General features: G+C 35.3%; 1 protein-coding gene across 8 annotated transcripts; it reads left to right on the forward strand.

The window, feature by feature from the left end:
- The first annotated feature begins 722 nt into the window (after nt 1-722).
- LOC126380448 (phosphatidylinositol-binding clathrin assembly protein LAP) lies at nt 723-23,085 on the forward strand. Of its 8 annotated transcripts, XM_050029860.1 has the most exons (17): nt 724-1,003; nt 5,178-5,320; nt 5,987-6,062; nt 6,666-6,686; nt 8,545-8,647; nt 8,901-9,068; nt 9,152-9,290; nt 9,383-9,528; nt 9,632-9,806; nt 10,177-10,233; nt 11,058-11,247; nt 12,591-12,764; nt 14,197-14,523; nt 15,132-15,234; nt 16,398-16,497; nt 16,957-17,028; nt 17,743-23,085. In XM_050029860.1, exons 1-17 carry the CDS (start codon nt 853-855, stop codon nt 17,854-17,856), a joined length of 2,259 nt encoding a protein of 752 aa, XP_049885817.1. In that variant the 5' UTR covers nt 724-852; the 3' UTR covers nt 17,857-23,085. The 8 variants fall into 8 exon arrangements, with proteins under 8 accessions (XP_049885820.1, XP_049885817.1, XP_049885818.1 ...); XM_050029863.1 differs by lacking the exon at nt 16,957-17,028 and having other exon boundaries at nt 723-1,003; XM_050029861.1 differs by lacking the exon at nt 6,666-6,686.
- Nucleotides 23,086-24,612: the final 1,527 nt, after the last annotated feature.

The raw sequence follows: 24,612 nt of genomic DNA on the forward strand, positions 1-24,612 counted from the left end.
TCCAGTGCAATGAGTGGTGCAAATCAATGTTCTACTAACCAAACGCGGATGTCCGTGCGTGCGTATTGATCTATGAACTCAACTAATAGGGATCCCAAAACAAGTGATTCTTGTGATTATGGCTACGATAGCTACGATTATGGATTCGAATTGATTTGAACCAAAGTTGATTCGAACAAAAGAAAACCCTTATTGACATATTATTATATTGACATACCATTTCTGCATATTTTACATAAGTGCATCAAGTGCATAAATGTATGTACTGCGGAAATAATATCTTTATATATCTTTATTTCGTACCATTAAAGCCTTAAATATATGACAAAATGCCCTAAAGTTTTATTTATTTTATGCATTTGTAGACTTAAAAAATCAGCTGCATCAGCAGTCGTCACCCAAGTCTTTGGTTGGATCTCTGTCTGCCCTACAACGAACGCGTTACATGATGAACTAATCTGTCCAGCCAGACTGTGTTCAGTGTGTTCGGCTGTAAAGATGCTGTATTCTTCATTCAGAGTAACCAGCATCATCGCTTTATTTCGCAAGTTTAATAATTATATATTATATGTTATTTTAATTTATTGTGGTTTATTTAATTTAATGTTGCTCTATACTGCCATTTGCCAAAGCCAAAACACGAATACGAAATATTAAAAAGTAAAATACATACATGTCTCCTTCGCTGGATGTCGCCACTGTTGCAGCTGCAGACAAGTAGGTACAATCCGCGCCATCTTGAAACTAGTATTGTGCCTGTCGGGGGGGCGGTAACATTATATTCCGTTGTCGTCATACTTTTGTGGACTTGCTTACAGCAAAAATAGTGCTGCTTCGCGTTGTAAATAGTTTATGTCAGGACTGAACGTAAAAATGGCGGGTCAGACAATAAACGATAGGCTCCTAGCAGCTCGCCATAGTATCGCCGGCCAAGGATTGGCGAAATCTGTATGCAAAGCTACTACTGAAGAGATGATCGCACCCAAAAAGAAACATTTAGATTGTAAGTACCATTTAAACCAGTAACCATCAAATTCCCATTACTAGAAACAAATTGGAATATTCCGTCCGTTCGATAATCACATTCGCTTGACATTTTGTCGAGTGTACGGTTGTGGTCGATAACTCCCATCGTCGTATGATATTATAGACAAGTGCTAAATGCCTACTGCCTCACAATATTAATTCTTGAGATTTACGTTATTTTAAGGTCGGAGACGAAGTAATTTAGATGTTGAATACCAATTTTTCATCATTTCCATACTACGACGATGATGAGAGCAACTTGCTTGACACACATTTGAGCATTATGTCATGTGAATAAAAGCGGCATCTGAATTTATTACTAACATGTTGGTAAATCATAAAACTTGTTTGCTTTTACACTTGTTTTTTTATAATATATATGTAAGACACTTGATCTTTGTGCTTCAAAATAATATAGGTACCTATTATCTACCTATACCCAACAAAAGAAAGAAAAATATTATACCACTTTAATGGCTTATCAGTTGCATGTCATGAAACAGTAATAACATAACTGCTTATTAATTGTACACACAACTAAATGTAAATAGATAGGTGATTTTGCTTGGTAATTATTTCCTTAATAATAATGATGTATTTCTCATCTACCTACTTATTTTCATACTATATTTTGTAATGAGAAAATAAAATGTTGAAAAACTTTAAGACATTTTTGATGCTCCTGTCTTTGGTTCTGAAGTTCTATACCATATTTTTTTTAAATAAGCTAATTATTTTATTTACCTATCTGTCAATTTAGCTTGTATCCACCCAATGATGAGTGTAGATCTCCCTCCTATCTTTAAGGCCACTTAGGTCCTGTCCAAGGCTCACCCATTTCTTACAATTATTATTATTCTTAATAAATTAATGTGACAAAGGAAGTAGGTATATAATCATCAGTGTGACACTACAATCAAGCACCTAATACATAGTAAAATTGAAATAGATAAATGTGATTCTATCCAAAAACATTTTTGTTTCAGTCCTATATTTTTGTAGGTACCTGTCTTGAATTTGGTGTTGCCTCAAGACCAATAGAACAATATAAAAAAAAGTTATATAGTGTATTTATATATATAAATATTTCATATTTTTAATATAAATAGTTTGTATATGTTCCACTGGTATACTTCACCACCTGCTCCACTGCAGGTCGGTCAACGTGTTTTATGGCTGGATTTTAATTCCGCACTTATTAAAGGGCCTATCCACTCAGTATATAATTGTGAGAGTCACCATTATAGTTTGTACCTTTTCTGACACTCAATCTAAGATTGACAAATCTATCTAAGACCTAAGACCCATAGAATTGGGTGTCTCTCACAATTCATAACTCGTAACAACATAACCTTCTGTCATGTTAAATGTTAGTGAATGTTGCTCCCTGACAACAAGTTTAAATAAATTGTAAACATTTCCAGCCAGAAAATATTGTGTCTGCTTTGATTGCAATGAAATATGATAAAGAGGCGGATAGAGCCATTTCCTGTGTTTTAAATTGTTTTGTGATAATATTTATCAATAAACAGAACACACCAGTTAATTGAAAATTCATTTTCATGATTGCCTATTTAAGATCCCATAACAACTATTAACAATTTTAATATAATTAAAATTATGTTCAATATTATTGGAATATTAATACATAATATACTTTCATAAAAAAATCTAAGTAGGTACTTTCCTCGCAAGATGGCCAGATCTTAAATGTTGATACTTATATTTTTATATCAAGTATCTTATTTATATTATATAATAGGAAAAAAAAAACATTCGCAAGAATGTTCCTCAATTTCATTGATATCTCATTAATGTTATATTGGCTCATTAATATTTTTGTGCTATCTGTGATGAAAAGATAAAATCGATTAAGTGCGAGTCGAATTTACGCATTGAGGGTTTTGTTTAGCAGAATATATTTGTCCTATTATGTAGTTACCAAACAAGATCCTTTAACATGACTTACAAGTAAATAGTGTTTTTAGACTGTAATTCCCTACATATAATTGTCTTTAGATGATTATTTACTTCGCCTGCACCTATTGGGATGATTTTACGTAAAATATTTAACTAAAATGTTTGCCTGGCCTTCATAGCAGTTAAGGTAACTTCCTATAATACTACTATATTTATGAGACAATATAATGCAGGTATTCTTTAAATTAATCTAATCTAATCTAGCCTACAACATCCCACTGCTGGACAAAGGCCTCCCCCTCCTCCTTCCATTTTTCGCGGCAGTTTTTTTTGTGCGTATTCCGGCCAGTATGTCGGTATTCTTTAAATTAAAATAAACTTAATACTTTTAACTTTTTAGTCTGTCCATATTATTAAAAAGTACCTCATCATCATCATCACCAGCCCATTAACGTCCCCACTGCTGGGGCACGGGCCTTCCCTATGGATGGATAGGGAGATCGGGCCTTAAACCACCACGCGGGCCCAGTGCCTACTACTAAAAAGTACCTACTACTGCATAAATAATATGTGTTCCAACATTGTATTACAATTAAATTGCTTATCATGGATTATGCATTATCAAGTTAATTAAACAGTTCATTGAAGCTGTTATTTTCATCAAAACAACATTTGTGTAATTTTATGGACAATGAATGAGGATAAAAACTAGAAGCTCAAATGTAGGCCGCAACTTCGTAGTGTTTCTAAATTATGAGAGTTCTCCATACTGTCCAGCTAAAATTCGTGATAAATTGCTATAAAATGTGGAATAACGTGGAGTCTCTGTGTGAAGGATAAGTTACGAAAAAGAAGAGCAGCCAGTTGGAAACAGGCAGTTTTGGTTGAAAATAAGTTTTTCTAAGTTTTCTTCTTTCCGACCTTTAGGGAATAATAATTAATAACACTATGATTTTGCAGTTAAAGCTGCGCACCGGGTTATAGTGTAAAAATATAACCAAAACAACATGTTTGTTTACTCAAATAGTATGGGGACCTGTCAAAATTTAAGAACAGTCTTTTTTTTGACGTGACTTATTGTAGATTTGCCGCAGATGGCATTAACTACTTGGCCGGACAAATGGGGAGCGCTGAAGGCTCTCACCCGGTACAACGTTTAAGACAACAGGCCTGAGGGTGCCTAGTTGGGCGCGAACCTCGGCTCAGGGCGTCGTCTGAGAGGAAAAATATTTGAAAGAATTAATCGACCCTAGTGGGTCGATAGCGATAAGCGCTGAATGAGGGAAATCGTCGACCACGCCGGCGGGGTCGGTATCGGGGACCTGAAGTGTTTTAAGAACAGTCAACAGTAGCACCAGTACACTCAATAGTAACAGTTTTGGACATCTCAATAAATAAATACCTACTAGAAATGTAATCTTGTGAAATGAAACTGAGCAATATCTCGAAAATGATGATTGTTACTGAGGTCAAGTTTGTTTTTCTGGTTAGTCACACTCTAAATGCTTACTTATACAAAGTGAGTTTTCTCGTAGGATTTGGAAAAATCACCGAAATTTTCGGAAGTTTCCGAGCACCATCTAGCGCACAAATCTTAAAGTTCCACACTTACTTTTACACTTTCTTTATCTTACCCTGTTAGTATTTATAGGCATGGTAATATATACCCATTGCTTATAAATAGGCCTGGCTGCGGGACGTATACAGAACAGACTGATTATGGTTTATTTATGTACCCATCCTAACAACTTTCCAAATACCTAATCGGAGTTTTGTATTTTATTTCGACCTATGACGACTTTAGTGACTGGTTTAGTTTGCCAACCTAGTCATATAACTCGTACACTATTAACGATTTTTTTAACAAGTTACTATAGAATAATTAAAGCACATAATAACGGGTTCTTACCGTGTCACGATCACGGGATGGTCATCCCGTGATCAAAGCACTTGCAACAGTGTCGAAATATCGGGAGTCTCATATCCCCATTTAAACGCGGTAAGAACCCGTTATTATGTGCTTTAATTAAGATAATAACCGCGTAAACTTAAAACAATGTACTATAGAATAAATTCATAAACATACAAGTAATAGGTATGTCACATAATTTGTAAATAAGTGAAAAAGCAAAAAAGGGTTGTTCTTTAATCATATTTGTTCCGGACCTATTTCTTGCTTGATAAGCAAGTTCTCTCTCATCTGTTATTAATAATGTTATTTTGTTTTACAGATCTAGTCCACTGCACCAATGAGCCAAATGTGTCGATACCCCAGTTGGCCAACTTGCTCGTTGAACGCACCCAGAACACCAATTGGGTGGTGGTTTATAAGGCTCTCATAACTGTTCATCACTTATTAGCTTATGGGAATGAGGTGTGTAATCTATTTACTTTGCTGTCTTATTGCATATCATTGAAGTGTTATTAAAATTGCTTAATCCACAATTGAATGACATCTCGCAAATGTAATTTGTACCAGAGTCTTTGTTAAAGGAAGTAAGTAATTGATTTTTGAGACTGCAATATTCTTATCGAACAATAATTTATTACATCTGTGCCTAGTTTGCGATTACTTTGGTTATCATAGCACGGTTATGCATGTAGCGAAATCGAAAATGGCAAGGCGATAAAATATTCTATGCACCTTTCATTATTCATTCAGAAAACTTACACATAAATAGAAATATTCCAAAGTACCTTAACTAACACGTCAGTCTTCATAACTGGCGTTGTAGATAGTGACTATGTAATAATGATCGTGTCAGAAATGCCACATCGTGTATCGACCACTTGTGTCAATAAAAGATTGCTACGATTGTACCACAAATGCTTGATAAAACTGTGTACGAGTGCGAATACGTTATTCATCTTCAAATGGGCAATTAACATCTGTACAAACATTGGAATTTTTGTTCAGTTATGCATCTGCGAAAGAAAATTACGTTTTTATTTAAAGATATATCAATGATCTACGAGCTTAAAAAGCGACATCCTTTTAAGTTGGATATGATAATAAATTGTTGTTTTTATTGTTTTTCAGAGATTTACACAATATCTAGCGTCGAGTAATTCAACATTTCAACTAAGTAATTTTCTAGATAAAAGCGGAGTGCAAGGTAAGCATCAGTAGATTTTTATTATTAATATTTTCATAATTCAATTAATAATTTCGTCTTAAACATTTGTTAATATTAATCCCTGTTCGTAGTTACTGAACATTTTCAATGTTTCTAAATGCCTACGTAATAGTTCAAATGTCGTTATTTACGAATCCTATTGTTACGTACCTAAACAAACATGTTCTAAGCAGAGTTACTTTGCTATTGTTGTTACCAAATAATCTTGTCTTAAGTCACAAAATGTTTGGATATCTATTATTTATTATATAGTATAAGAGAATACGAGTGTATTGACCGTTACCTTTATGCCGGTATACGGGTTATCGGTCCTCGTTACGACGCACCTCCACATTTTCCATAATTTCTGATCTTTGAAATCTTTTGTACATCAATTGTTCCTACCTATTCTATTAATCTCAAGTAACTCTCACTGACAAATTAAATTCATTCTGAAGACATACATAATATACACTTGTTTGAAATATTGTAATATACATACGACTGTATTACACTTCTTATAATACCTTGTATGTCCATTTGGACGCCTTAACACGTAACACCTTAACTGAAACTTTGTAATTTCTTGTCGCTCTCGGAAAGGCGCTGCCGGTGCCAGGATTGGTGAGTTCTCAATACAAATGACGGCTTTGTGTACAGTGTTCTGTCCGTCCGAGTGTAGTTGTAACAGGAACACGCTTGCAGGGTGTGGGAGCAACTGTTTTGAATCTTCGCACTAGTTTTATCATTCGCAAAATAACTACTCATAATATTAAGTGTTTACAGTGCATGTGGAATTGTTGTTTTTATTGGAAAATATTTGTTTGTAGGCATTTATGTGCTTGCCGTTTCGTTTCTCGGGTTCAGTGTAACAAGAAAACATGACACCAATGAATTGGGTTATGTGCATTTTTCTTTTCGTAGCTGATTTTATTAATTATATAGAGAACACATTAGTGCTTCTTCGAAAATGTCGCGTATGGCCTTTGAAACTCATGCTACACGGGCGCCGACAAGGCCTGCGGCGGAGGTGACAGGTCATTTTTGTCGTGTAGAAGTTTGTCGTCCGAAATGACCTCCAGCAACCTTTAAATCACTTACAATGACCTTGGGCGTCGGGCGCGCTCAACACACCAGACGTACGGTGGTGCCGTCGCGTTTCCGACAACCGTGTGGCCGCCCGTGCCCGTGTCAGTTAGCGTGTGCGCACGCAAGTTTGCTCACGCGCTGTCAAAATGACGAAACAAAATAAAGCGCACGATGTTGTAATTAATTCATCATATCTATTTTAGCTTAGGATTTTGTATTGAAAGTGGCTGCATGTTGTTTTGTGATCACCCCGTTAGAAGTAGAGTATTATATATGTAATCAGAAGACTCAGGAGATACAACAAATAGGTACATATACAATAGTCACGTCTGTTATCCCTAATATAATAAGAGTATTATGTGTGCCTATTGTAAAGAAGTTAATTGATTTATCTTAAGGCTTCGCATCGAAAGGGATTACTAGCCACCCTGTTAGGGATTGCTGCCGTGAGTGAATGTATGTATGTTTTAACGGAGTCAATTTATTTATACCAATAGGTACCTCTGGTTTATCTAAGAATTATCTAAAGATAATAATTATAACTTCGAGTATATGTATAAAGGTTTTGCTTCAATAATACCTATACAAGGTTGAAATACAAATTCAGTACTAAAGCAGCATAAGGATGATTAATGTATAACACATAACGTGCTAAAACGCCAACTTTCTGGAGTGTGCGGACGCTGAACATGCTTTCGGTCTTCGAGCTCAAGCCACTGAAGTTGGCTTCTCGGCGACTATGAAGCCGAAACTTCCGACGCTAACCACAGACGGATCACCTTGGCCTGAGTCTTGGTCTTGTTGGCAACCGTGTAGCGCAGCCTAAGTTTATCAGAGTAGTGTTTTAAAAGTAGTGTGGATATCTCATATTGTTTGACACTTTCGTCGTTCAACAAACTCAATGGATCCCAATTCAACCTCTACGTATTAATAAAAGTGAACGATTATTTTTAATTAACATTGAACTCGAGCGATGAAAGGGTTAATAATGTATATAAATATTATAAAGCTCATCAAGTGTGTCATTCACATCAACGTCCACATTAACTAGTCGATATTCCCTAGTTGATATTATTTAAATTGCTATATCGACTTGTTGATCGCATACCTAGTTCGTAGACTTGCACAGATAATAATAATTTATAGTACCTACAGCTAGTGTTTGTGTCCTAACATACCGATTGCACTTTGCGTTTTATAAATAAAGACATGTATTGGTTTTTTGCACTTTTGCATGTGTTTTGGTAGTCAATTGTTTTTACTTATGAATATACACTTAATTATGCTTTTTGATGTTCTCCGGGAATTACTTTCTAAGATGACAAAAGGAGTCCTTTAAGTTCTTCTTGTTTAACCGAATTATTAGTTTTTAACTGTAACATTTTTAATGCAGGTTATGACATGTCTCCTTTCATTCGGCGCTACGCCAAGTACCTGAACGAGAAGGCGCTGTCGTACAGGACTGTTGCCTTCGACTTCTGCAAAGTGAAGAGAGGGTAAGATATTACTATATGTTAATGAATATATTTAGCCGAGTGGCCCGACTTCACGGTTCACTTTGGCAATTAAAACAGATAATAGATTTTGATGCGTTGTCGGCCATTTGCGTAACACCAATATATCGACGGATTGTCCCGCGTAGCATTTGGGGTAGATGAGTGAATAGCGGCGTAAATTATGGACGTTTTTCAGTTATTTAATTTGTAAAGAATGAGTAATGGATAGATGTTGATGGTTTGCTGGGAGCAGGAAGGAGGAGGGGTCGCTGCGCATGATGAACGCGGAAAAGCTGCTGAAGACGCTGCCGGTACTGCAGGCGCAGCTGGACGCGCTGCTCGAGTTTGACTGCACCGCCAACGACCTCACCAACGGAGTCATCAACATGTGTTTCATGTTGCTGTTCAGAGACCTCATCAGGTGCTCTTTTACTTACATAATATATTTTTACCAAATATAAATAAATTCAGTTCGCATTCTTATGCATAATGATATTCTTACAGATTGTTCGCCTGTTACAACGACGGAATTATCAATTTGTTAGAGAAATACTTTGACATGAACAAGAAAAACTGCCGTGATGCTCTGGATCTTTATAAGAAATTCCTTATTCGGATGGATAGAGTCGGAGAGTTCTTGAAGGTAGTAAATAAGACGGTTATGACTCTTATGATTCACTTGACATCTTCCACAATAACTAAACGGAATACGTTTTATCGGTGTACTGTTTTTAGGTGGCTGAAAATGTTGGAATAGACAAAGGTGACATTCCGGATTTGACGAAGGCTCCGAGCAGTCTGCTGGACGCACTCGAAGGTCACCTCGCCACACTTGAGGGCAAGAAAGGATCCGCGGCAAATACGCCCACTCAAACTGCTAGGTATTGTATATACGTATAGTGCATCTTACGTTTTTTTGATTATAAAATATTTAATGGACCGCCTACTTAACTTGTTTCTTTTTTCAAATTTTGTTACGAATAGTGCGCAGAAGAACGTAGCGAGCGTGATGGGCGCTCTCTCGTCGACATCATCTTCGTTTGGGAACGCGGCTGCGTCCACCAGGCTCGACAACCAGCCCAACGGAGCCATGTTTATTGACGACACGCTCAAGCAACAGGCGCTCGCCGAGGAAGAAGCAGCCATGAACCAGTACAAGGTGAATATATCTCGCCTTGTTGCTACCATACTAACTATTAGTAACTATTAGTAGCACTTATTATTTCGCGGCCGTATATTACCTGTGATTTTTAAATGCCGTTTTATACTACATTAAAGCAGTAAACGAAATCATTGCGACGAAAGGTAAGTTAAACAAACAAGTTAAACAAGTACCTAGGCAAATATTACCATCGAAGTGATAACACTTTTTTGTATTATGTTTGCTAAAGAGACGTTACAAAGCGTACATGAAGGATACATAAAGCTATATACGTCCCACTGCTGGAGACAGGTGTCCTCTTAATCAACCGGAGGGGGATATGGTTCACCACATTTCGTAAAGGTTATATAATGTACCAAATTTTCAGGTTCAATTGTTACAAGGAGCTGAATGGACAGGAGAAGAAGATGTAACAGAAATCATAGTAAGATTATTGTCGGGGAGATGGCTTTGTTTTGTGTCGCTATTTTGTAGGGAGTATTTAGCTGCCTATCTATCATAATTATGGACGCTTATGCCTTGGTTGGGTAAAAGCCATCATGGATATTATTCGTATTCGATATGCTGGCGTCTGTACTTTCATGTTAATTATAATGGTGAATATTATGTATTTTGTAAATTACGTTGTGTGATTATGGAGTTGGTTGTCTCTAAGAGCAATGTGTGGCTACGCTGTGTGTTGTGTACCACATTTTGTGCACCTTTATACCACACGATATAGAACCGCACATGGGCGTCACATGATTTTTTACATATGGTAAAATAACTACGTAAATATTATCAATAAAATATGTAGATCACCAATCCGTAATATAATACGATTACATTCTGGCAAATATATTGTTACCTAGTTAATTGTTAACAAATTATTTTCATGAGTTGCAAATGTTCTTCCTAAGTTCTATATTAGGAAGTGACTACCATTATTTTCCCTATCATATATACTTCCTGTTCCTACGGACAAACTACATGAATAATAACAACAACAATATGCATTTATCATTAAATTATATTACTGTTATTCCTTATCGACCATGTACATTATTGGAATATAGTTGGTTATGTAATTCGATTACAAATATTTGGAAGGTCACTGGTCATTTCATATCAACTTATGTTTGATGAATATTTCATGGGCATAATACAGGGATATCGAATTGACCTCGAATTAAAAAAAAAAACAAGTGTAGGTGGCGGGTAGTAATTATCATTGTATCGCGTGGTGATAGTAGGATTTTGACGTTGCAGAACAAGGTTCAGTCGCCGACCAACTCGGCAGCTAACAACCCTTTCTTGTCGAGTGCGTCTACCAACAACCAGCAGTCCATCGTGGACCTATTTGGGCCGACCCCGGCTGACTCCGCCTCCGCTGCTGCCTCCACCAAAGCTTCCGATGACCTGCTCTCTCTGGGCAACCCCTTCGCAGATATGTTCGCTGGTATGTTATTTATTTTCCCTATTTCTCTATACTATAAGGCTACGCGAGTCCCAAGCGAGTCAAATCCAACAACAACGACGTCTCTACTTGCATGTCTTACTGTTTATTTAAGTAGATTGTAACTACCGACCATAGTTTATGTTAATACATAAGTTAATACAATAATTATTTGTGGATATGTGTACCTGATACTAAAATTTCATATGTTTAAAAAGAGTTGCTTTTCAGAGTACATTTAAGTATAAACACAGGAATGATAGTTTTTATTGTTATTATGTAATTAGTTAATAGACAACTTAATCATCCTGACACTGTATTATACAAGCACATCCCAAGCTTAGTGGGGACAGCACACGGTTGAACTCTATTCACTTGGCATATTGCTGTATCCCTTCAGTTTCACCGCCAACGCAAAGTAAGTAGCATATACTGAATACTGATGCAGTACGGTAACACAAACATAACATTTAAATACTCTGGTGTACCCGTTTTATCAAAAATCCGATATCTACTATTCGATAATTATGAAACACGTAATAAGTAGAATATTTTGGGCAATACTCAATCAGGAATAATCATATTACATGTAGATATAATTCTCTTAAATCTAAATATATAGACAGCCAGTACAATACGGCCCACTGCTCTACTTGCTTCCCTTAATCGGTCTGAGGTTGCCCAGAGCATCACGCTACTCCACAGAATATTTAATACTCTGTGCCCGAAGATACCCTACGGCAGGGGTCACTAAATGGCCAACCGCGCTCCATATTCGGACCTACTTTATGGGCACCTAGAAGAATTTAAGAATATCAATTTAAAAAATTGTAGCAATTCAATGTAGTCTGTATTTTGTCTTGTCTGTGCCGGTTATAGTGACAACGGACAGACGATGTGGGCGAGACAACAGCTCGCCAAGGCAGTTTTTAATTTTGAATTCGTGGTGGATTTGATATTATAAATCTTGGTTGCTAGTAAACGGACCGCGATAGATGTATGTTTTTAAACGAATGAATCAAATCCCGAATTTTCAATGAATCAAATTTATTATTCCATGCTCTATGGGTTCGTGTAGAATACCCAGACCACAGTCTGGATCTTAAGGATGTTTGATTCCTGAGTCGACCTGACCTAGAATCGAACCGAGAACCCCTGATCTTGACGTAAAATATACAAGAAAGTAAATTTGATTATTTTTTATGGCTGAGCATGCGACTACAAGGACGTCTTAATAGATCAACAGAACAGACACGTACGGGTAGATCTATGACATTTTTCTTTTTTGATATCGGTTGAATAACGCTAGGTACTGCATTGATATTCAAGTATGCGCACGTTTTTAGCGGGTGGTCAGCCAGCGGGCGGTGGCGCGGGGGCGGGCGCACAGCCGGCGGGCATGTGGTCGCAGCCGCCGAGCAACGGGTTCGCGGCCGCGTTCCCACCACAACCAACCTCCAACAACACCTTTGTGTCCGAAGCTAACTTCTCTAACGTTTTCAATAACACTGACACTACAGGTGAGGCGCTTTCTCTACTGTACATAATTCATTACGTTGCGATTTCACTTGAAATATTCATTCGATATTATCACTCGATAAGAAATCAAACTTATTATGGACTATGAACTTGTTCTTGGATGACGTTAATAGTGAAGTCGCAATTACTTTTGAACATAATATTTATCTTCTTTCAAAGCTATTATCCGTATTATACTTACATAGTAAAATGTAAAACGTATTCTCACTGTATTTCTTGGTGATGGTTATACAGAACACACGTATACGTATTATGAGTATAGTCGGGAACCGTAAAAACTGACCCACTTTGTCAAGGAGCTTAAATTTCACGAAACAGTACAATAATTAGATCGTAGAAATAATAAAGCTTGTGATAATAGAGTAACGACGTTAATACGGGTTAAAGGTACGCAATTTTAATCTTTATTATTATAATAGTATCATATACTTACCAGCAGGCTCTGCACGACAACCGCGCCTTATATCGAGAGTTTCAACCAATAGGCGTGTCCATGCTATCTACGTGGATATATGTCGTATGGCTATTGGCCAAAGCCCTCGATTTTAATGGGGAACTTTCCAGGCTACGTTCACCAAAAACAATATAGCTGGCGTCGTAAAGCTTTAACGTGATAATTCTCTATTTTCTCATTACTCGGATACATAATTATCCCTAAATATAATAATAATTATTATAATATAAAAATAATTGTTGCTAGATATTTGGATCACATTATGTATACAATTATGTTGCTACCTATATTACTTCTCTTTATTTTTGATCAGAATAATAATGTGTGGAAGATGTAATTTTGCTAGGATGTAATAAAAAGGGTCATCATTTATACCCAATAACAAAGATAAAAGATTCATATGTCTGTTATCCATGAAATTAGAAGGTTAAACAAAGAATATAATGTAAAGCGCCATCTACAATGTTTTTGAGGAACATAGCCTGGAAAGTTCCTCACAAGCGCCGTGCGCGTCGCGTTTGTCGTGCTGCAAGGGCTGTAAGTCGTTAACTCATATCTAACATTTGAACTGAATACGTCCAAATACGTGACCTCTCATATTAGTGGTATAAAAGTTTGTAGGAGATTTATAAAACTATACACCTGAATATGACATTTAAAAAGTTATCTTGTTGGTATTGTAATTACAGAAAGGTGAAAATAGAAAACCTGTGTTTTATGATTAAGTAGATATTACTCACTGTATCATCAAGTTGAAAATTGGTGATATTATTTTTCTAGTATATATTAAGCAGTAACGTACGTTGGATTGGTAGGTACTTGTAAGGTTATCTTTCATAGTTATTAAAAATCTTCGAAGTGCGAATAAATGTAAAGTGGGGCAGTTGATTCAGTTCCTGACAATTAATTATGTTTTACAAGTGTCGTTGATTGTAAACTTTTGATATCTGTTCTACAAGCTGCCGCTGCGAACCCATTTATGGGTATGGGAGAGCCTCCTCAAGCGGTTACTGCCTCCCCCGCTCGTCCACCTCCCCCCGCCAACCCCCCGCAACCCAAATCCGCGTTTGACGACCTGGAGGACGTGATGCGTATGTCCCTGGGCGGGTCCCCCGCCAAACACTCCCAGCCCCCCTCCCAGCCGCAGCCCGCTCCCGTCACCCAGCAGCCGCAGCCCATGGCGGCCGGGCAACCTTTCGGCGACTTGATGTCCATGCCGATGTCATCCCAGCCGATGATGTTCGGCTCGCCAGCTCGACAACCGATGATGCCGATGGCAACCATGGGTTCGACATTTTGTGATTGATGGATCTTTGTTTTGATATCGTTTAAAGCTTATTGAATGGCCAGTAACTTAATTGTGCTTTATTTAGTTTTCACGAGCACAGCTGCTTTTGAAGATTAAATTACATAGTTGTTGACTAGCCTTCTGTACAGCCTTGCGTTAATTTGAATCATGATATTTTCTAAATTGTGTAACCATCAACGATATTATTTACATTCCACCATCGCTATCGAAGGTGTCCATGCACCCAGCAAAATATGTATTTCCCAACTAACTTAGGCATCTGGTAGTAAGAAAGAAAGTAAGTGCGTCCTTTGGTCTGTTTATTATTTACTTGTGGATGTATTCTCATTATTATTATTAGGATATTTAGTATTCGCTCATAAACCTTTGTTTATCATCATCGTTTAACTAATAGTTTTCATTCGTCTTCTGTTACTCCCAGAATATTTTCGGCACTCAGATTTTTTTATTGATTTTATTTTGCTATTAAGAACGCTTGACATGTGTACCCTTATGTATTATGTATATTGTTTAGTAGTGTGGTAGATGCATCACGAGATAATGTATTGTGGATGGGTCTTGAGTGAAGTCAGCACTTGTCCACAGGGCAGCCGCAGCCGCAGAGCAAGGTGCTCACCGGTGACCTGGACTCTTCCCTCGCTCAACTTGCAAACAATTTGTCTATAAATAAAACTGCCACAGCCCAGAAGTAAGTCATTTCTTTCATAACTTCTATAATAGATTGATGACACAGTAGCAAGAGTTAAAAATACTGCTTGGAACTTTTAGGTGGTGAACTTCCTTTATTATTTCAATTCTTCCAATTTTAAACATACGTAGATAGCAACTTTCCTAGATTTTCCAAAACTTCAAACTAGAAATAATAATGCATTCTTACTTTCTGATCTATATTCTATTCTGATCCTTAATAAATTGTCTTACATTCCTTTCTGAACTCTAAACTAGTCAATTTTCTTTTTAACTAAAGAAGAAACTAACTAACAACAACTTGTGATGAGACATGTTATTATAATATAATAATAATGCATATTATTTTTTGGTCTGGATCTGAATGCACATTTGAGTGAAGTGTATGTGAATTCATCTTATAGTTGCTAGTCTAAGATATTTTCTCGCAAGGCTAATTTGACTGCATCTTGTTGCATCTTCAACAATCAATGCAAATTCTTCTAGTTTTCAATTATATGCTGGTATTACAAATGACCGTTTTTAAGTGAAAGTATCAAATCATAAATGTTATTATTCGATTACATTCAATTTATGGATTTACTCGCAATTTTGTGGACACTTTTGTATATTAATGTACAATAAATATTATTAAGTGTATGTTAGAGAGCAGAGGCTTTGAGGGTCATCGTACCCGTATCGCATTATCGTATTGTATACCGATTTCGTGCAACTATACCGTGTTGTGGAGTACTTCGTTTTTAGTTCTCTTGATTTCCTTGTTGCCTTTTCTGACGTCCTGTCAAACACGACGTCCTTCCATCGAATTCCCAATCCGAATTTGAAATCGACCGTAGAAATACTGCTCTATCTACTCTCCGGCTTATACAATAATAAATATGCCAAATGGTTTTTAACTGGGACTTATTGTATTCTTAAAAATATATCAGTTCACGCTACTCACGCCTAAGCGAAACGAACACTCAAGATGCTTTCACTTATAGCACTTTAGTTTGTCCAGTTGGTGAAGGGGAATATTTCATACTTAGCCTTTTGCATTATTAGTCATTTTTCATGCCATACCTCGGCAAACGTCTGTAGAAATAATATGCTGCTGTAAACAACTGGGCAAACATAGAACCAGCATGACCATTGAATTCATTGATACGTATCGTGTGGACGTAGACCGATGCAGTGGAACTCGCCGAAGAACGCGTCGAAGCCTGGCGCCACCTGGAGTCCACAGCCTATGCAGGCGACGACTGGTGCCGGATACAGGCCTATGGTAAGAAAATACTAAATAGGCTTCTATCGTCGATTGTAAAACATATACAAGAAACATTTTACTAACGACGATACGACAGTTAATTCGTATATTAAAAACGCTAACAAATAACAAATAAGTCGACGATAATCTTATTTATATAACACTAAATTTACCAAAAAATATCAGTGGATTATAACTTATTCTTATTACATAGTCGTTAAAACTTTTATTTGATAACCGCAGGAAAATCATGTATGTAGGGAATATCACAACCGCCTTCTTTTCTTTTCCCTCGTTCTTTTGCTTTTGATGTTACCTACATATTATTATTGCCAATTGTTTTACTCACTAGCAACCTTTCTTTGCTCAAAATCCTGTACCTTAGAACCACCTGATGCTAAAGTATTAATTTCTTTGTGCGTTTTTGTTTTTCTTCCTGTAGCATGCCAGCATCCCGTCTTATTTTGCGTTTTACAGGGGCCCGGCATGACACTCCCACCAATGCCTCATACTTTGCCTCATACATATCATCCCCCGCATTTTGTCATGGTAAGTTATGTGCTATCTTATTTTTTATACTTTCTGTTGCTTTTATGATTACTATTATGATTAGAAAACCCCCCCTTCGCGTTGCCGTAATGGTTCATTTTTATAAGTCGATAACAAGACAATTATAATTTATTAAAAAAAACGACTATATACCGCCTTATGCTGCGCGTCTGCTTGAGCATAGTTATTGCGGGCAGAGCTTACGGCTATATCCGTGGCTGTCCTCACAAGTGTCAAGTGCTACAACTACCCCGAAATTATCGACTCATGAAAATGCGCCTTACGGCTTATGCTTTCGGCTTGATATACACTGTTTTATAGGAGTAAAAATCCATATTATTTCTGACAAAGACTTAATTCCTACAATTGAATGAATGATTTGATAAACATAACATTGTCTTATTATGATATCTTAGAACGATACATTTCCAGGCTTGTGGTAACGAATGGTATTGATGTTGCACGGATGTGAGTGATTGTTTGCATGATTAGATACTTTAGTAATGACGTATTTTGCGCATATGAAGTGAAAATGCGGCAATGTTGCGGTGGTTGTTTTCATAAGGATTAGACGTTTTCTATTCGTTATGTTAAATAACAAATGATTCAAAAATGTCTGACAGCTGTTTTTGATTGGTAGCAATGTTATCTGTATCAATTTAAATGTTTTTATTTTGCATTATCTACATTAGTGATTTCCGTGTACTATTTTAGCAACAACCGGGCATGGTAATGGGCATGCAGGGAGCGCCAATGATGCCAATGGGGATGGCGCCTCCGATGCGGCCGGCCGTCCCGCCTCAGCCCACATCTAATCAATTCAGTTAAATAACACCGATAACTCTTTAGTTTGGTTAAATAATACCCGATTGCTAACAACTATTTCGATTTGTATTATTAACAACTCGTCTCAAATCAACTACAATAACAGATGCGTTGCCAACCTGAACCAGGACCAAGACCCAGGTAACATAAGTTTCCCCACACTGTTCTCAATGCGTATGACATAGGTGTAGCTCATGCAGTAGTTGTTCAACACCATCACTTCTTATTTAAGGGAGTTCCTCTAGTTATGTAGAATACTTATAATAGCAATCGATAAGTTTTAGCATTCAGGTCAAAATATTTAACATCAACAAATCGTGTATGGGTTTATTAACTATTATTTTAGTATTTTTTAAAACTGAAATTGAGTTACAGACGACATACTGTTTTTCTGGATGTAAAGTAATGGCAGCATTATTTTGAGTAGTTCTCAAGTAGGCGTTGTAGTCAAAGGAGATCTGTCAATGAAAAACATAAATGTACTTTAGTGTTGTGTACTTTTATCTATTATTTTCGCAAATTCAATATTAAATTAAATAATTACCTTTCACTATATTTTCAATCAAAATAGCGTTACACAACAAACTTATTATATCATTTGACAGATCCATATCCAATAGCGCCACTGAAGGAGAAAAGTCTTAAGAAGAGCAGTATTGAATACAGTTACCGCAAAACGATTACATAGTTTTTCTTTTTATTGTATACGAAAAAAGAAAAATAACACTTAGGTATGGTCGATTGCCTGTATAAAATAAAGTATATATAAAAAAAAATCTTCCAAGAAAAATACGTTATTAATTGTTACTGTATTTCTTGGAAAACCTTAACTTTTATAGCAGATTATACAATTTTAGTTTTATCGTGTCGTTTTACGTAAGCGTTATTTTCTTCTTATGAAAAGGTGCGTTAATAATTGTATTAATTAGATTTCATAATTCAAAATTTACCCGACATCACATTCCATAATATTGTACAAACGGTAATTTATTGTAAGCTATCGTTATGCTATTTGAACAACCACGTTTATTATATTTTCTTTTCTATTATGAATATGATATAGTCAGCATTTTTATTGGAATTGAAGTTTAGGTTTGTTACTTTAGTTCAATACATAAATTTATTAGTATAATATTATTATTATTAATCATAAATGTGTCCTCACGTAGACATCACGTACCCACATTAAATAGCCACTTTGGCAAATCATTGTATTACTTCTTATATGTAAAACAGAAATAATCTTGCATATTATCTTTAGTCTTATATTAAGAGCCTTTATGTTATTTAAAATATATGAAAATGCGCTTTTGAGACGTCGGCAATCGTCAAAGTATCATTTCGCAAAAATATATAAAAAACGTTTCCATATCCTCACTTAATCTTGTATGCAAAGAATGTATTTGTCATAGAGAAACAATATTATAATGTATAGAAGTTATCGCATTAGATGGTTATGAAATTAGGCGTTACGGGTGTATATTTTATTGTATGGCTGTTGTGAATATTGTGGACTAGGTGCTTACGTGTGATGAGAAGTTAATGAAAGCTTCACGCTGAGAGACATTACAAGCAATAATATGCATTCAATAAAATCACTATATACATAAACTCATACTTACATACACACTTAACAACCTACATATACTTGATATTATGTGAATATCTACCTTTACGTTATCCTGGTGTTTACGATTATTTTACGTCGGCTTTCTTATTCTGCATATTCTTGACACACGTTACACAACTTTTTTGGAAATTATGTATTATCTTTATTCTGTGGAAGACTATTTATTTCTTATTTATTGTTTTCGTAAGACTGTAACGCTAAAAGTATTAAATACACTTATTAATTTTATATTAAATTATCGTTTCGACAGAGTATTATGAAAACTTATTTTGCCATGGTAACGTACATTTTATTAAAACAATATTAGTGAATACACTAATAAGCTATTATTCAAAATTATAATATATATAGCTATTCATTTATAGAGGTGTAAAATTGGCGATACTGTTATACTATATTCTATTATATTTATAAACCGAGACTTGAAGTTACTATGACACATGGGTATTTTACATACTTGTAGAAACAATCAATTATTACAAATTATGGATTTAGTCCCACAGGCATTCATGCAAAAAAGAACTGGTAATAAAGGATCCGATCGTATATTATCTACTCCATCCTGTTTACAATTGGATCCTGAAAATATACCCAGATGGCAACTTTTTGTAGACACGTTTGAATAGACTAATAAATATTTGTAAGAGAGCCAGACGAAGCCAAGCCATACAAATTATTGAGGGTTCAGTTAAGTTGGGGGTATACTGTGCAGACCAGACAAAGAATGCATATAATTTAGGTATATATAGCGTGTATGAGAAACATTTTAGCTATACCTTACGTTGAAAGTAGACTCGCCTATTGTGATCAACTTCTAATGAAATAATAAATACATCGAAATGTTTCGGGACTAACTTCACTGGCTCTCAAGATATGTGTTCCATTCTTCTGTACGAGTAGGTATTAATTAGTTGTAAACAGATGCATATCAAAAGACTTCAGTTACGATGTCAGTTAATTCTAGTAGTTGACAGTTATTTAGCTTAATGTAATCTTAGTCAGTTTAATAATCTGTGTTGGGGCGAGTGAACATGTAATATTATTAATATATATGTTACGACTAATATTGGTATTGGACATAAGATTAGCCACATACATATCACAACAGGTAGTTTTATTGGTTCGCGTGAAATATAACTTGTAATTAGTGTTTAATATATCTGAAGTCATAATTGATATGCATCTGTTATTTGATAATAAAAACGTCGCATAATGGATGTGCACGTACATTCCTAATACCTCGAAATGGCAATACAACAATTTGAAGGTGTCTAGATATAAGTTAGTCTCTTGGTAGTGCTTGTTGTGTGTATTAGTATCGATAAATATCACCATAAATACTTATTTTGATTATTCATATCAATGGTATCTAATACCATTGACATTTTGTATAAGATCTGTTAACTAATGTAATTTTGAAATTTATTTTTACACAAATAATTTAATTGAAAAATTGCTAGATTTCTTTGTGCAATATTTTATTTTCATAGCATAACTGCGAATTTTATTTTTTGAATGGTTGCTATGTTTATCCCTTATGATTTGAGGTGTTATACTTGAAGACTTGCCAGGCAAATGTCAGTAAGTCTTACTGGATTTATTGGCCATGCTGTAGAGTACTCTTCTACTTTGCTGTGATGCTTGTTGGAATTCGACTGATTTATCTGAAGTGGTGGAATTCGATTAGTCTACTTATAAGTTTTTATTTTTTATTAGATAAAGCCTTTTTGAAATGATTTTAGTACCAACTCATAAAAGATTTCAAAATTTTTAAGTTGTACATTTTATTTTAATCTATTATAGTGTATTGGTTTCATTTTATGTAAATATTCTGCTATATAATTTCTAGCCTGATTGCTTTTAGAAACCTTTTCAATTTAGTCTTATTTATGAAAATAATAAATCGAATATGATTATTTTTGGTTTTTAATTTATCATCTTAGTTTAACATTCCCTTTTTGTTTAGTTTCTTTAAGCCCATGATTCAGAAAAATAAGTGACCAAATATTGAATATTTTTAACATACTTAATATTTTTGATGATAAGAACAAAAAAAGCATTTTATGAACAATATGTAAATTAGAGTTATGGTGGTTACCAATAATTAAAGCATCTACAGCTTTTTCATTCACTAATTAAATGGATTATTTACTCGTAGGTACATTCACGAGCATTTATGTAAACATTGTCATAGTGATAGTAATTAAGTTACCTATCATTCAAGTACACTTTCGTCCGTGCTCGTGACTACCTATTATCCTCCTGCGGCCCAAACCCGACAAACTAGTTAAACAATGGGGTTTGGATTTTAAAAGGACTTTGGGCATTAAGACCGTGGTGTAGTCATAGTAGAAGTTACGCTTATTACCTGTATAGGTACTCATGTTGCATTAATGATGCATGCAAAATAATAAATATGAATCATACTGCTAAATGCGATGAAAATGTTAGATAACTATTACATACAACGGTAGCGCAAGTCTGCGGGTGAAGCGGACCACCGGAAGTTAATGACGCGCCCTTTAAAATTTTTCTCATGTCGCCGCAAAAAATATTCTAGAATCTTTTTGTAAATATCCGGTTGGAACTTGTGTATATACCTAATACATAGAGCATCACGGTCCTAATAGGATTAGTATGTTACCAACTTACGAGAGTTGCAAAAAGACATTCTAGGAAATTTTAACGATGACACACTAATGCTATTGACGTCCGGTGTTCTGTAATTCACCCACCTATCTTGTAGTGCTGATACCTGTCTGAATTTATAGCTGGAATTACACATTAGGGTGCATGCATTATGTTTTGTGCTCAGACGATATATAAATTTAAATAAGAATTAATCATTGAACTCAAATTCTTAAGTATTTAAGTAGCACTATGTATTTCAATAGGTGTGGTTATCAGAGATTATTGTATAGCTGTTATAATTAGCTCTTGTAATAAAAGAAAAGTAAGGTAACATTTTATTAATCGAAATTGAATAATTCATTAAATAGGTATGTAACTGTTACCCAGTAGTCAGCCAATATCGATTGTGAAATATTTTTATAGCCGCTGCTAGCACAAACTAATACTTATGTAGGTACGCGTTTAATCGTATGTTTGATTATAATTTATTTTGAGATGTCGAACAATGCAGTTAATAGAAATAGTATCTATCTTTCAGGAGCGACCTTGAAAGTGTATTTGAAGCTGTGATAGTGGTTAAAGTAACCCTTTACTGCCCAATGCGTACAACGTAGATTTGCCTTTATTCAATAATAAATACTTATGTTAGGTACTTAGAAATACATAGATTTTAACAGATATTGAGTTACTCAACACAACTCTTATTTACCTACATAATTTGATTAGTAAAATGTGACCTGATATAATAAGTATTTATCTAAAATACCTATAGTACACATAGGAATATTACATAATATATTTTTGTTAGAAATTGACTGTTTTCTTCGTAGCTACTGTTCTATTCAACAATCTATCTTATTAGTCGGAAAACACTCATAAATAAAGCTTTCTAAGTTGTGGATGTTGTACCTCGTTAAACGCTAGTGTTGGTAATATCTATATACACTTAACAATAAATGAAATAAGTTAAACATTGTGATTTTATTTCTTAAAAGATCTATCTACCCACCTGTACACCGGCCCTCAACGGGCGAATACCTTTTTCGGTTTTCCAGAGACCGTATAATTCTATAATGTAAAGTTCTGTCATAAATAATCTATATTTTTATCCTTCGATCTTATTATTTGACAATATTATTTATTATGATCTAAGTTCATAAATTGACAATCGAACTACCGAATTACCCGCCGCGGAGATCCGTGTTGCTAAGTTTGTAAGTACACTTATTTGGCTAAAACCTTGTGTTCACACTCTTCAGTCGGCAATCGGGTAACTACATGTAATCGTGTTATTGGAATCTTTCCTGATGGTTCTTATGTGGAATGCTAAGACCATATACGGGAACGTCATGTAAGTATACCTATACAATGTAAGACTAGTATCCCTATTGGCACATCCTAGGGGCCATTAAATAAAGCCAAACAAATTAAAGTAACACCCCGAAGACACGGTAACCTGAAATTATACGCTCAAAATCCCTATGACGAGAGTAGAGCCTAATGTTCTCACAATAAGGTACCGAATTAATTTGAAACTTTCACGCTTGAGATTGAAGTCCTAAGAAAGATACTTATAAACGTTTTCTAGATAATAGTCTGAACAACTAGACGATGCTTGGAGAATGGATGTCTCGAACTGTAATCAGTTCTCGAATTTAAATAATCAAATTCATAATAATATTAAAATGCATCATATCGATTTTATTTTTACTCGAGTGAGTAATCGATTTGTAGGTTATATATGTCATAATAACACTGGCCAGAAAAAAGTTGATGCTTTTTGGCGGGCTGTCATTACGAAAAAACTAAATAATTTTCAGAGAACAAAAGAAGGTGCATTAGAACAGAGAACAGAAATCAGTGAACATTCAGATTATTCAGAAACAGATCAGAGCAGAAATAACAGTGTATTTTCAGGTATAACAATCAACAACAGTTTTATCAGACTTCCTGTCGATGTGCAGGAAGAATATTCAGTTAAGTCTTATAATACTTATATATTTTCCTAATTACTTAGATATCAGTTATGCTATATTTGTATTATCCGATACAAATCGATAAAGAGAACAACAGACAGTAAACAGTAAAACGGATAGTAAAACAAACAGTAAAACATTGCAGTAGGTAATATCGTTGTGGTGATTTATCAGGTAATCAGATGAATTTATCAAGGCAATCAGGTGGACAGGGATGGCTGTAAGGGGCGGTTGGAGGCCATTCGCGGGGTTTCACCCCATATTCAAACATCGTGGGCTTTTTGCCCTATATTCAGACGGCTATGGGCACGTTGTCCATTTGTGGGTATTTTGCCCCATAGGTATTCATATAACTATGAAACATTCTAATCACATATTCTAACATCGTTGGTTTTTTTACCCTATATTTAGACAGCTATGGGCACGTTGCCCATTTGTGGGTATTTTGCCCCATAGGTATTTCATATAACTATGACACATTTCAGTTTTGGAATGTGATTCAGAATTCAGATAATTCGTGAC

Source organism: Pectinophora gossypiella, chromosome Z (assembly GCF_024362695.1).
Source record: "Pectinophora gossypiella chromosome Z, ilPecGoss1.1, whole genome shotgun sequence".
Taxonomy (NCBI): Eukaryota; Metazoa; Arthropoda; class Insecta; order Lepidoptera; family Gelechiidae; genus Pectinophora; species Pectinophora gossypiella.

What these genes read in the sequence shown, in the direction of transcription:
- LOC126380448 (XM_050029860.1), top strand. Translation starts at nt 853, where the DNA reads ATGTCAGGACTGAACGTAAAAATGGCGGGTCAGACAATAAACGATAGG. An exon ending in AGATAAAAGCGGAGTGCAAG is followed by an intron (nt 6,063 to 6,665) that starts GTAAGCATCAGT and finishes GCTCTCGGAAAG; the next exon opens with GCGCTGCCGGTGCCAGGATT. An exon ending in CGCTGCCGGTGCCAGGATTG is followed by an intron (nt 6,687 to 8,544) that starts GTGAGTTCTCAA and finishes TTTTTAATGCAG; the next exon opens with GTTATGACATGTCTCCTTTC.